At 54.4% G+C, this 12,829-nt stretch overlaps 1 protein-coding gene across 1 annotated transcript in view; it reads left to right on the top strand.

The window, feature by feature from the left end:
* Positions 1 to 12,313, top strand: part of DOCK3 (dedicator of cytokinesis 3) — a 299,153-nt gene extending 286,840 nt beyond the window's left edge. Inside the window, exons 49-53 of the mRNA XM_074344805.1 lie at positions 2,675 to 2,793; positions 3,940 to 4,027; positions 7,811 to 7,933; positions 8,462 to 8,544; positions 9,319 to 12,313. Of these exons, the coding sequence (XP_074200906.1) occupies positions 2,675 to 2,793; positions 3,940 to 4,027; positions 7,811 to 7,933; positions 8,462 to 8,544; positions 9,319 to 9,828 (923 nt within the window). The 3' untranslated portion in view covers positions 9,829 to 12,313. The remainder of the gene's footprint in view (positions 1 to 2,674; positions 2,794 to 3,939; positions 4,028 to 7,810; positions 7,934 to 8,461; positions 8,545 to 9,318) is intronic.
* Positions 12,314 to 12,829: the final 516 nt, after the last annotated feature.

Raw genomic sequence — 12,829 nt, 5'->3', positions numbered from 1 at the left:
ACAATGGCCAAACTCCAGAATATCCAGAATATCCAATAGCAAAAGGCTGATAGCAGCCCCTGTGCAGGCCCAGCATGTGTCAGGCCCACGTGTGAGGGAAGATAAAGACTGTGACCTGGTGTCATAGAGGAAGACTGATGTTTTTAGATAAATGAGGTAGATGCAGTGGTAGATGCACTAGGGGCACAGAAGGGAGGGAACAGTATCCTCTGGGGTTTGTGTCTGGTGTTACGGGTGAGGGGAAGGCCTTCATGGAGAAAGTGATCAGGAGAGTCCTTTGCGATGGAGTCGCTTTCCCCACTCCTAGGGGTGGTCCTGACACCATAGCTCTCCTCGCTGTGCCCACTGACACTCAGCTGCAGTTTTTGTTGCTTTGAAAACCTTCAAGGTGAAAGGCCCGCAAGACACAGTCTAGACTCTTGTAAGGCAGCGGCGCCCCCTGGTGGTCAAAAGACTGAGCAGGCTAGGAAACGGGGATTATGATTGATCTTGAATAAACTCACTCCGTCATGCAGAGACTTAGCCTCTACGGGGTTTACCAGACTACAGCTCAGGTAGTTCAGGTCCTGTGACACAGAAGCCCTTGTGGTGTTTAAATGTTCTCATGCACAGTAGCCATCACTCTCTCCTACCATGGGAAGAGGGCAGGGGGAAGGAAGTGAGATGGTAGAGTTAGAAGATCTGGTGGTAGCACATAGCACCCTTTTGTTTTGGCACCAGAGGGGCCTCCATAACATGGATACAAATCCTCAGCAGAGTCCCTGGGGCCTGCAGGCTGCTTTCCCTCCATCCTAGCCCCAGAGCGTGTATTGTACAGCTCTGGGGTTGGCTTGGTGAGCCAGACTGAGATCTGTGAGGTCAGGGACCATGGCCAACCGGAGCAAGGCAGTATACCATGTTCCAGCCACATGTCTGGTGTGGGATGCGTATTACGCCTGAGTGTGATGTAACCGAGTTGGTGCAAAGGGGCTGTGTCTCTGTGCACGCTAAGTGGAGGGCAGCCCTGTCCAGAGCTGTGGCCAGCAGGGCTCCCACTATAGAACTCAGTGGCATTAGGAGACATTTCCTTTTTTCTTTACACAGCCATCTTTCTGAGGTTACCTTAGAGCACACGTTCTAAAAGAAAATACTGAAACCAGTAAAGATCACCGAATAGTAGCAATTCAGGCCTGGTTGTTCAAAAAAGTATACTTTACTCATTCCCTTATCAATGAAGGATATTTTTAATAAGACTAGATTTTAAAGCCAGCCTTGAGGTTCTACAAACAGTATCACTCAGACCAAGTGTGGAAGAAGTCTACACAAATAATAATTGCATTACTGATTTTATACTGACTTCTTCGGTGTACTTAAGCCTCATCTTCTTGGACTAAAATGAGTACGAGAGGAATTTTTTGGTAACTCCTGGGGCAAGATGGCTGTAGAAGACCGCTTTAAGTTGTGCTCTGACAGTGTCTGCACAGCACACTCAAGGAAAGGCCCTGGAGAGCTTGGTTTTCAGGGACACAGATCCTCCAGAGCTACAGGTTCACCTCTCAGGTGGACCCCGTGGCTGGTCTCAGCTCTCCAGCCTCACTAAGAGAACACCACGAAGACTTTCAGTCACTTGAACCAGCAAGAGGCTGCCGGGCTGCCAGGGTCCAGTGACCCTCCCATGAGAGGTCCAGAAGATCCCCACTAGTTTGAAATGGGCATGCTGTGTCTGGCACAGTGGGTGATGCACATTTGGAGGGCTTTCTCAATTCTGTATCCCCAGGGAAAGCCAGCAAGTTTATTCTTACTACTTCTGAAGAAGGTCCCCTTGAGGACTGTTGGTTGATTCCTGGGCCCGTAGCTATGGCCTGCTCCAGTAGGGACTGAGCCACACCACCTCTGGCATGGTCTGGCCTCTGTAATGGCCCCTCAGGCCAGAGGGGTCACCACAGAGACATCATAATTATAGAGCATGAACGAAGTCAACTCAAGAGCCTGGGTTAAAGCCCCACAACTCCTAGACTAGCTCCACAGCCCCCTGAATTCACTGAAGAGCGGTCTTAGAGTGAGAAACCCTGGAGAGCCCTCCGTGTTCAGGGCCCTGGCCCCCCAGCCAGTCTGGCCAGGTCTGCAGTAGGATGGCCAGGAAGGCAGAGGCCAGGCACTGGGGGCCTGGAGTCTGGGAAAAGGTGGTAGGAGGCCAGCTGAGAACAGGGCCAGTGGTGTCTGGAGAAGGTAAGTGTGTGGAGACACACTGGGTCAAGTTAGAACTGTGCTGCTATGTTATCTGAGTGTCTCTGTTTTTGTGCGGTGGCTCCATTGTAAGCTGGCCTGGGTCCCCTGAGTGAGCCCAGCATCCCGGCCACACCTATCTCCCAATGCCGGATGCAGGGGGCCTCTAGGGCCTCAGCTCCAGTCCCCACTTCTCCTCACCACCTGCCTCTGAGCACAGCGAGGGGCCGTCAGTGGGTCCACACCGCTCCAGTCTGTAGTATGTCTGCCGTGGCTGGGATGCCAGGTGCAGGCCCCACCACTATCTAACCACCAGGCTCTGCTTCATTCCTCCTGCGCTTGCTGAGCTCATCCTCACCCCAACTACAGGGGACACTTACCCTGGTTCCGTGGCCCCAGGGATGCTTGCCTTCTGGGCCCTCCATCTGTGGCTTGTCATCTGTGCGTGATTGTTCTCACTTGGTTACAGGCTCTCCCTCTCTGCCAGATAAGTACCGCCATGCCCGGGAAATGATGTTGCTGCTGCCCACACACCGGGACCGCCCAAGCAGCGCCATGTATCCAGCAGCCATCCTGGAGAACGGACAGGTAGTAGACCCGGCCTACCGACTGCCGTCTGCTGCAAGTGTGTTGGCCTGGGCTTCCCTCATTGCACTTGCTAGGCTTTCTGTCTTGTCCTTTGTGTCTCCTTCATTCTGCCATAAGACCCTCAGAGGGCTGCTCCGGGCTCCTGGTGAGGACTGCAGTGAATCTGAGGACCAGCAGTCCAGACAGAGTACAGCTGTGGGTAGACCCACCATTGTTTGTGTGGCTCTCTGTCCTGACCAGACTCCCAAATTCCTCATCTGTAAACAGATGTAGATTGGCAGAGTAGATTGGTTCTTTGAAGGCAGTGGTGGGCGTGGTCTGGATGATGGCCTTCCGCCCTGTATGTATGAAGGACATCCTCATTGGAGCAAACTGCTTCTTTCATCCATCAGTCCATACACCTGAAGCCCCTCTCTACCTGCTGGGACTATTCTCCACACCATTTGCACAGCTCTCCAAATACCCTATCTGGGGGCCTTGCACAAGAAGCTGCAGAGATGAACTCTTTCCCTGTCTAGTCTGCCCTGCCTTTCTATCAGAGTCCATGAAAGTCACCTCCCCACAACTGTTACCTAGTCCCAGACGTGCCAGGACTTTCTCAGCCGTACTCCCTCCCTGTGCCTCATCAGCCCTGCCAGGTGGAAGGAGCAGGTCTGCTTGGCAGCTGCCCATCAGAACAGTGAGTCCTGTCTGGGACTCAGGCTTGAGTGCTGCCCTTTGCCCTACCCCCAGTGCTAACGTGGAACAGGGCATCTCCAGGAGGCCAAACCTGCCGGTGCTCAGGGATGAAAGGGGTCCGTAAATCCTTTCTACCAGTGGGTCTACTTGGCAGGACAGAAGGATGTATTTAGATACCCTCAGGCGCCTGTGTCCTTTTCTTTTGGCCATGGACAAGACAGCCTGGAGCCCAGCCAGACACTGGAGGGTGGAGCTTCAAACGTTGCATATGGCAGGACTCAGAGCCGGAGAGTACGGACAGTTTTCCAGCTGGCCTGAAGTTCCCAACACGTCTCAAGCATGAGCTGTGCCACTGCTTTGATTTTCCAGTCTGATCTTGGAATGTCCTGGCTCCTGTGGCCCACCACACTGCCCCCAAGGTGTGACTGGTTGTTTTCACTCTATTTGATGTTTTTCTCCTTCCCTCAGCTGCCAAATTTCCAGCGGGCCCTGTTCCAGCAAGTGGTCGGAACCTGCAAACCCTGTAGTGATCCCAATCTGTCTGTGGCTGAAAAAGGTATTATTCCCTTTCCCAGGTGGCCTCCTCCCATGTCTGTCCCCATCCTGAACGTCTGACTCTTGTCCCTGAGCACCAGCTGGCCAAGTCAGAGCCACACTCTAACACCCAGGCCCGTCTATTTGTCCAGAGTCCCAACCAGTTCCTGTGTTCACTGTTTAACCCACGTCTGGCTTTATGCTGAGGTTTGGATCCTGTTTGTTTGTATCTCTCCCTTCTCAGGGTCCACCCTCAGGAAGACCATAGTGGCCGCCTGTCCTGAGTCCATCTTTATGCAGTCTCAGGCTGCTGTGTGAAAACGGTGGGCACCCACTCCCCTGGGATCCTCCCAGCCAGCCCCAGAATTCAGCAGGCCCTGTGACGCTTTTGGTTCCTCTTAACTTAAGCCCACAGGGACCTCTCCTTGTTGCTGAGAACAGACCTGTGACCAAGCAAGCCCCCCAAAATAATGGGAAGGACAGGCCATGGCAGTGAATTTGCCAGAGGCAGCCCTGTTCAAGGGATGCTCTGTGTCCCCAGAGGGAGTTCAGTCCTCCTGTAGCGGCTCTGGCCCGCAGCTGCCATGAGTCCCTTTTTTAAACTGCAAGCCCATCAACTGTACCATGCAACTGGGCAGTCCTTAGAACAGAGGCTGTTTAGATAGTGGGGTTTTACCTTATGTTCTGCTCCAGCAAGCTGGTGGAAGAACCAGGCTTGGACCCATATGACCCCAGCCCAGAGCCCCAGACTTGGAAACCTGAGTTAATCTCAACACAGAATACCTGTGTGGGGACTGTGCAGCCTACCTGCAACACAGAACCTGGCCCCACATCAGCCCCTCTCCCTGTCGGTTGCCCTCCCCTGTCCTCCATCTGTTGGAGTGTAGGGCACACTTAGTCCCCAACATATAACCTGCTGTCCCATCAGAACATGTCCCTCCAAAGCTGTTGTTGTGTTGTCATTGCACCTCCTCACCAAGTGCTGTCTGCTGTCCCCACTGTCATCATCCTCCCTTGCTCATCACGGAGGACATACCTCTGTGTCCTCTTTAAGGAGACCAAACACTGAGTCCACAACCTCAGCACCTGGTAGGCATCGGCACCTGGTGCTCGACAGCAGGGGCCACAGAGATTCTGGTCGAAGATGCCTTCCCACCCTCAAGGCTGCACACCCCAAAACATGTGGCTTACCTGGAACACTGCACCTGTGCCCCAAAACAGATTGCCTTTTTGGCCTCAATAGCCAGACTCTGCAGAGGCTTTTCTTTACCTGAGTTGTGGAGTGATCTCAGATCTAGCCAAGAGCACAGATGGGCTCAGCTCAAATGGGTACTGGTGGACAGACCAGGACCTTATGCCAAGTGGACCCAGAAGAGCTGCAGGCCTCAGACCAACCAAGCTGCAGCAAGAAACGACATGTCCACCCCCAGGTGTGGGAAGGAAAGAGGGCTGTCTGAGAACAAAGGGTGAGCCCAGAGCAGGCATGTTCAAACCACAAGGTCAGGACTTAGTGGGCAGCAAACTAGACATTTGCCTAGGGAGACAGGTAGGCCAGAGTAACAAATCCCTAAGCCTCTGCCTGGATTCCCCAGGGCAGGAACTGTACGTGCTTGTCACCATTCTCTTGTCATTAGGATCTTGAGTCCCACAAGGACTCCACTTCTCACTTACAGGTGCCTCTCTTTGCCAGACAGGGACTCCCAGACCAGGCAAGCCTGCCCTCAGGGCTGTGGGTTGTGCACTGGTGACCTCAGGCCAGTGGTAGCCTGTAACACAAAGAGAGAGAGAGAGAAATGGCCAGGACACAGTGGAGATTGCCCCCTCTTTTCCTAGGATAGGTCACTCCATCTTAGATTTTCCACTCGCCCCAAGGCACTTGTGTTGCATAGAAAAGGTCCACAGGTCTCACTGGTCACCAACAGCAGGCTCCAGGGTGAGGTGATGGTTCCTGGTTCATGTGGAGTGGCTCAGACAGGTACCCTGTGTAAACCATTGCAGCCTTGCCGGCTTTCTTCCCTCATAGCCTTCCTGCCCGCAAGCTCCTTTGGGCCCTTGTGGGTCACTTCTGCAGTCCCACGATCCTTGTAGGGTCTAGATGTGCACTTGAGATCTTGGCTGCCAGAGCCCCTTTGGGGAAGCTACCCAGACCCACCTCCAAGCTTCTTACTCCCTGAGATTTGGTGGCTTTTTATGGAGATGGAACTTTTCTTTCTGAGGAAAGGGAGTCTCAGTGCTGAGGGCCAGGAAACTCGCGCCACAGCTTGGGGAGAGCCGGCATGGGAATAGGCCCGCCCTGTTCTTAGGATGCTCAGGCTCTCTGAGGAGGCCCTCTGGCAGAATCCACCTGGTACTTGCCAGAGTAGAATTCTTTCCTCCTGAGTGCCCGTCCACCCAGCCACTGCCACACCCTCTGTCCTGCCACCAGCCACCAGCCATCCCATGAGACCTAGCTCTCCTTCTCAGGACTGAAGCTATAGAGGTACTTGAGTTCCTCCCTGTGTTCTGCTGCAACTCCACGGCAGTTCTTGACCAGTGAGGGAGATGAGGGTGGACATTATACCTGGCCACCTCCTCCTCAAAGACTGGGCTCCAGCTCCTCTTCCAGAGCCTTTCAGGTCCCATTAGGCCCTGGCATTCTGCACTCAGAACCTGGAGTGGGGAGAACCCGCACCCCAGCTCCTCAGGCTCACTTTAGCTGTGACTGCCTCAAATAAAGCCAGGTGCAGAGTGCTTCTCTCTTGCTGCTGAGAGCCCAAAAGGGAGATTGTGCTTGCCTGGCTCCGTCAGAGAAAGGGCATATTTCTTGTCAGTGGTATCCATTCTCCAGGAGGACTTGGCCAACAGCATTCACAGGTCCCCTGCTGCTCCTGCAGAGTGGCACCCTCGGACCCCAAGGTCCAGCCGTTCCTCCCCCTCTCCCCTCTTATAGAGTCACTCCCCCATCTGTGGCTGAGGGGCCAGTATTCTGGCGCTGGACCTTCCTTCGCACAGGTGGACACTCATGTGTTTCCGTTTGTCCAGGGCCCACTCTCCCCTGCATCCGTACCATGTGGGTGCCAGTAACCTGGCCTCTCTGTGTGCCCAAAAGCACCCACAGACTCCACAGCCCTCCTTCCTCCTGGGAAGCAGTAGGTCCTGCTGGACCTGAGCCATGGCTCCTCGGCTTTACACTCTTTCCTCCAGCGGGCACAGTGAATACCAGTCCTTGCCTCGAAAACCCCTCTCTGGATCCCAAATCTGGCCACGGGGCACAGAAGCATCAGGGATGGTCAGAGTGTGTACATTACCACAGGCCCTTTGGGGGGCAGCTCCTGCCCACGCAGCGGCTGTGGACGGAGGCAGTCTCTGCGCCCATCCTGCTCCCTGCGTTCCTGTTGGGCTGGGGCTCTGGGAGAGCCCTGACTCTTGATTTGAGTCAGAAGCTCCGCGGCTGCGCTCTGTTGTCTCAGTCTCGTCAGCCTGTTCTCTCTCCTCTTTTCTGCTCTCTCCTCTTCCTGGCAAATCTTGGAGGCTACAGACGTTGACTCCTTGCTGTGCTTCACTCAGCACTTGTCTCATCCTGACAGCTCTTCAGACATCAGTTCACTTGTTGCCATCCTCTTACATGGCTCTGTCCCTGGCCACTCTCCCCTGTGGGCCACTGTGTATTGCTTGGCCAGCGTTTTTTGTCCCAGGGGCTGGCATGTCATCCCCATGTGTGCACCACAGTACACACCAGGAGAAGCCGTAGGCTGTAGGACGGGCTTCTCCCAGAGGGTGGCTCAGGAAGTAATGTCCCTTCATGCCATCTGTTTTCACCCTTCAGCGGTGCCAGCAGCCCCCAGCAGCTGGAGCCTGGATAGCGGAGCCCGAGAGGCCCAGCCCTTCCTGTCTGCCCACATGGGGTGCATCCTGCCCCCCCCAGTGCCTCCCCGAAGCCTGCTGCATGGTAAGAAGACCTCCAGCGGGTCCCCCCAGGTAGTCCCTGGTCTCAGACCCTGCTCAGGGTCAAGGTCAGCAGCCCTCCAGGCTAAGACAGGCTGACTCAGCCAAGGAAGAATCATCCCCACCACAGAAAGGACCCTGCTGGGCTTTGGGGTCAGGAGGTGTCCAGGTGCAGCAGGTGAGCTCAGTAAGGCTTTTCTGACCCAGGAGGCTGAGGACAGAGGAACTGACTGTGCCAAGCTTGACAGTCACCAGCCCGTCATGGGCGGAGAGCTGCCACTGTCTGCGGCCTGTTGTTCTGCAGGCTCTGATGCACTTGACTTTCTTGACCTCCTGTGTGGTGTGGGGGTCTTTACTCCAGCAGCCTGTGTTTTGGAGAACTTGAGTGAAAAGAGAGCTTTTTCTGTGGCCTCCACTGCTGAGGGGTCCGCAGGAGATGCTTTCCATGTCTGCCCAGTTGGCCCAGCAAGATGTGCTGACGTGCAGCCCAAGAGGGGCCCCGGCTGAGGCTCTGGTTCTGTTCCCTTTGCAGGTCATTACTCCCTACACTTTGACGCCTTCCACCACCCTCTGGGTGACACCCCACCGGCCCTTCCTGCCCGGACCCTGCGCAAGGTAATGTACTGAAGTGACAGCCCCACCCGCTGTGAGATGGGTCATCTTGTCTGCTGGGATCCCCCTGAGGTTCTCCTCCTCTGCTCCTGTCCCCGAGATCCCAGCCTGGTAGAAGCTGGGGTAGGGCCAGAGCCACACTCGGGATGCAGGTGACCATTGTGTCCTGCAGCAGGTATGATGGGGGCAGGGAGGTCAGAGGGTCCTGGAGACAGCAACACATGGTACTCAGAGTGTGTGGGTGGCGAGCAGAGAGAAGCCAGGGGGTTCTCTGCCAACACCACAGCAGTTCAAGAGGTAAAGAAACATTCCTGTGGCGGATCGTAGGGCATCTTAAACTAGAATCCAGTCAAAACAAAAAGCATCAGGTACAAAACATTTATGAAAAACTCGTTAGTTTTCCTGCAAATTAAAAAAGACAGATTTTAGCAGCAGAACGCACTCATCTGATCCATGGCCCCCGCGAGGTTCTTTCTACCCTCCCCAACTGGCCTGACGATCCAGCCTTTCTGTCAGTACCCTAGAGCCACAGCCAGTGGCCTGGGATGCCCAGCAGCCAGGATGGGGCCATCTTTTGGTTGCAGGCGATTCTGGAGCTGCCCTGGCTTGCTGGGGACAGGGAGGAACGAGGGGTTGCTGGTGACAGAACAAGAACCATTCTGTTGATGAGGTCACTTTAGAGCTCAGTAAAAAGCAGTCTCTTGATCTCTTCATGTGGTAGGCCGGTCAGCCTACCTGGAAATAGGGATCCTAACATTTCTTGCTCTTCTTTTGCAGTCACCCCTGCACCCTATCCCAGCCTCCCCCACAAGCCCCCAGTCAGGCCTGGATGGCAGCAACTCGACGCTGTCCGGCAGTGCCAGCAGCGGCGTGTCTTCCTTAAGTGAGAGTAACTTTGGGCACTCCTCGGAGGCCCCTCCTCGAACCGACACCATGGACTCCATGCCAAGCCAGGCCTGGAACGCTGATGAAGACCTGGAGCCGCCCTACCTCCCTGTCCACTACAGTCTCTCCGAGTCCGCCGTCCTGGACTCCATCAAGGCCCAGCCATGCCGAAGCCACTCAGCCCCAGGATGTGTCATCCCTCAGGACCCCATGGACCCACCTGCGCTGCCCCCCAAGCCCTACCATCCCCGCCTGCCAGCCCTGGAGCACGACGAGGGTGTGCTGCTACGTGAGGAGGCCGAGAGGCCTCGGGGCCTGCACCGCAAGGCCTCGCTGCCTCCTGGGAGCACCAAGGAAGAGCAGGCTCGCATGGCCTGGGAGCACGGCCGAGGGGAACAGTGAGGGGCCGGGAGGCAGCTGGGACACCACCCTCAGTGAGCAGCTCACCCAACCACTCCAGGTCTGAAAAGCAAGTTCCCCTGCAGGGAGCCAGAGAGGCCTGGCACTCAGGAGAGAACCACCCCGAGTCTACGTTCTACTGCCGTGAACTCGTGTGTTGCCATGTACAGAGGCCACAGCAGCATGAAGGGTTGTGGCTTCTGTTTTTATTTCATTTTCTACATCTCCATTTCTATGGGTTTTCCTTTTTCCCTTGTGCAGTAGATGCTTTCTTCCTCCTGCAGTTCCAGACCACGTGGAGCTATGTGGAGATATTGCACAGACAGAATTGCTTTGCAGCTTTCCCGGGCCCCAGGAGTAGGAACCCAGGCCTTCCCTCCAGGGTAGAGACGCACAGAAGAATGGAAATTGCACTAGGAACCTCTTCCTTTACTGTGTGGACAGAAGAGCTCATGGTTGTATTCAGGGATTGCAAGGACCACGTGGACTACATGTCACAGGTGGACAAGGGGGCTACAAGCCATTTTGCACAAATACCTGCCCACCTGCCTGCTCTTCCATCCAGGAGTGTGTGACTGAGGGGCTGGTTGGGCCAACCTGCTGGCTCAGGCATGTGACCTGGCCTAACTGCACACCCGGGCACACTGCCAGGCTCCTGTGGGCCAGCCCTGCCTCCTGCTCTACCTTGGATTTTTCCCTCCATCGTTTTTTATTTCTGACCATTTGCTCCCCTCCACTCTTAATACATCCCATGCCCTGCAGAAGCCCCCTTGGCAAACAGATCTACAGTAGTTATCTCCGACCCTCTGGGGCTTGAATTGGGGTGTGAAGTCAGAGGGACTACCCTAGCCACCTTCCTCCCCAGGGCCCGGGTGGCCATGTGTTGAGAGATGAGTTGATATAGGAGGGAGGCTGAGGTGTGGCAGGGGCCGGAAATCCTCTGAGCTTTCAGAAGTGGCCAGAGTGCCTGTCATCCAGCTCCTGAATCAGGGATTTTCAGCACTACCTCCAAGCAGTGGGGTTGTCTGCCCAGCCAGGCTTCCAAGGCCTGAGGACTTGTGGTCAGATCAGCAAGCTCTTGGGTAAAAAGGGTGGGAGGGAGCTTCTCCTTTTAGAAGCAGAAGCCACACAGGTTGAATTGTCCTCTCCCAGTGGCCAAGTGCAGGGCCCCCGCTCCAGGCCCATGGGGACCACCACTCAGGGTTCAGGGCGGGCAGGAGGGCAGCTTCTCCAGCCTCCCCAGTCTGTTGGGCAGAAGACAGTGGTGTCTTTATAGGAAACTCTTTCAAGTCAGGGCACTGATTTTCCTCTTGCTTTATTATTTGGGGAGATAGGGTAGGGTGGTAATTAGTATTTTACCAGGGTGCTTCTAAGTTACTTAAAAGTCTACAAAACATTGTTTTCTCTCATTTGCTTGCGTTCACAACTTTTTTGGTCACAAGGCTGCCTTCTTGCTGAGCAGGTGTATTCTCTCCTAAATCCTCTTCTGCTGGCCCATCTGACCTCCATGGTCAGGGTGTTTTATGCTTGTAAACAAATGCCAGCTTGTTTTAACAGGAATGCCAGCAAAGTACGTATGAGGAAAGATGAGGGCCATGTTACCTTCAGGGCAGCTGGGAGTGTTCACCACCAGTCTGGGTCCTTTCTGATACTGTAAGGGTGACCCCAGGCAGAGTGGGTCAGTCCTGGCAGCCCTGACCTCGCAGGGCAGGCCTGGACCATCTGGTGTTCACAAGTGTGGCAGTCAGTGGGGACTAACTTTGGATTTCTTTGGTAGGAGGGCATCTTTAGATCTTAGGGCACTTCTGAACCTCAATCCCTGGACAAGGCAGTCATCATGTAAGAACATCTAACTTGTCCACCTGGTGACATGGGAGGGCAGAGAGGGGAGTGTGGGTTTGTTTGGCCTTGCCTCATGCAAGGTGAGCCAGGTCTGTTTTCCCTCTCCATTTTCCCTAGTTGGATGAAAAGGACATGTTCCAAAACCCCTTTTTTTTTTTTTTTTTTTTGGAGAATCAGCCAGTCTGAGGGGAAGTGGGAGGCCAGAGATGAGAATCCTCTGAAATGATTGTGAAATACTAATTTTCATTCTTTCAAGCTTATTTGTAAATACCTATTTGAATGCTGTGTATTTGTACAGGAATTTGAGCAAAAAATGTATAGAGTGTGATGTCCAATTGGTATTCAGCCCTATAAATGTTTTTAACCTCGGCATTCTGTGCTTATTTAAAATAAGAAAACTTCTAACCATTTCTTTTGTGTATTTATGTTTAAAATAAGAAATGATTTAAAAATGATCTTACCTGTACCAGAGAGCAAAGTTCAAAGAAAAAAATTTGTACTAGTGTCCTAAGAGGTATTTTACTGTATATATTGTGGTAGCATGTTCTCAATCCAACAAGTAATGTGAATTTTAGATGTAAATATCTGCCACTTGATTTCCCTACTCCCTTGACTGCTGTGATGTGAATTAAAGATGAATACCTGATACTGATCCACTGAATTCACTGAATGGGAGCAACGCAAGTGCCCCTCTCCAACCCTTGTCGCTGGGCTCCAAGCCCCATAGAAACCTCGTTTCTACCCTGAGCACAGAGCCAACCTTTCCCATGTCCTGCCTTCGAGAAAAGCCAGCCAAGGAGGACACCCCCTCCGAAGCCTGTCCGCTGACCCACAGGACCCTGCTCCGGAGGCGCCCTCGGCAGCCGGGGCCCTGAGCGCTCGGCTGGGAAGCAGAAGGCGGCGGGCCAGCGAGCCGGGCCAGGCTTCCGGAGCTTGTGAGGAAAACGGCGTGCTCTTCCCAACGTGGGGGGACAAACCTCTGAAGCCCCCGACAACCCGCAGTGAGGGGGGACGGTTCAGATCCCAGCACCACACAACTAGCCCTGACCCGGGCTGCTCTGAGCTCTGGGACTGCAGCCCCGAGGGGAGCCTTCCTGTGGGCCGCCCTCCAGCCCAGAGTCTGTCCACCCCGGCCGGGGTCCTTCTGTCGGAACGGGCGAGG

The sequence above is a fragment of the Camelus bactrianus genome, chromosome 17 (genome assembly GCF_048773025.1).
Source record: "Camelus bactrianus isolate YW-2024 breed Bactrian camel chromosome 17, ASM4877302v1, whole genome shotgun sequence".
In the NCBI taxonomy this organism is placed as follows: domain Eukaryota; kingdom Metazoa; phylum Chordata; class Mammalia; order Artiodactyla; family Camelidae; genus Camelus; species Camelus bactrianus.
This window is presented reverse-complemented; position numbering and strand designations above follow the sequence as displayed.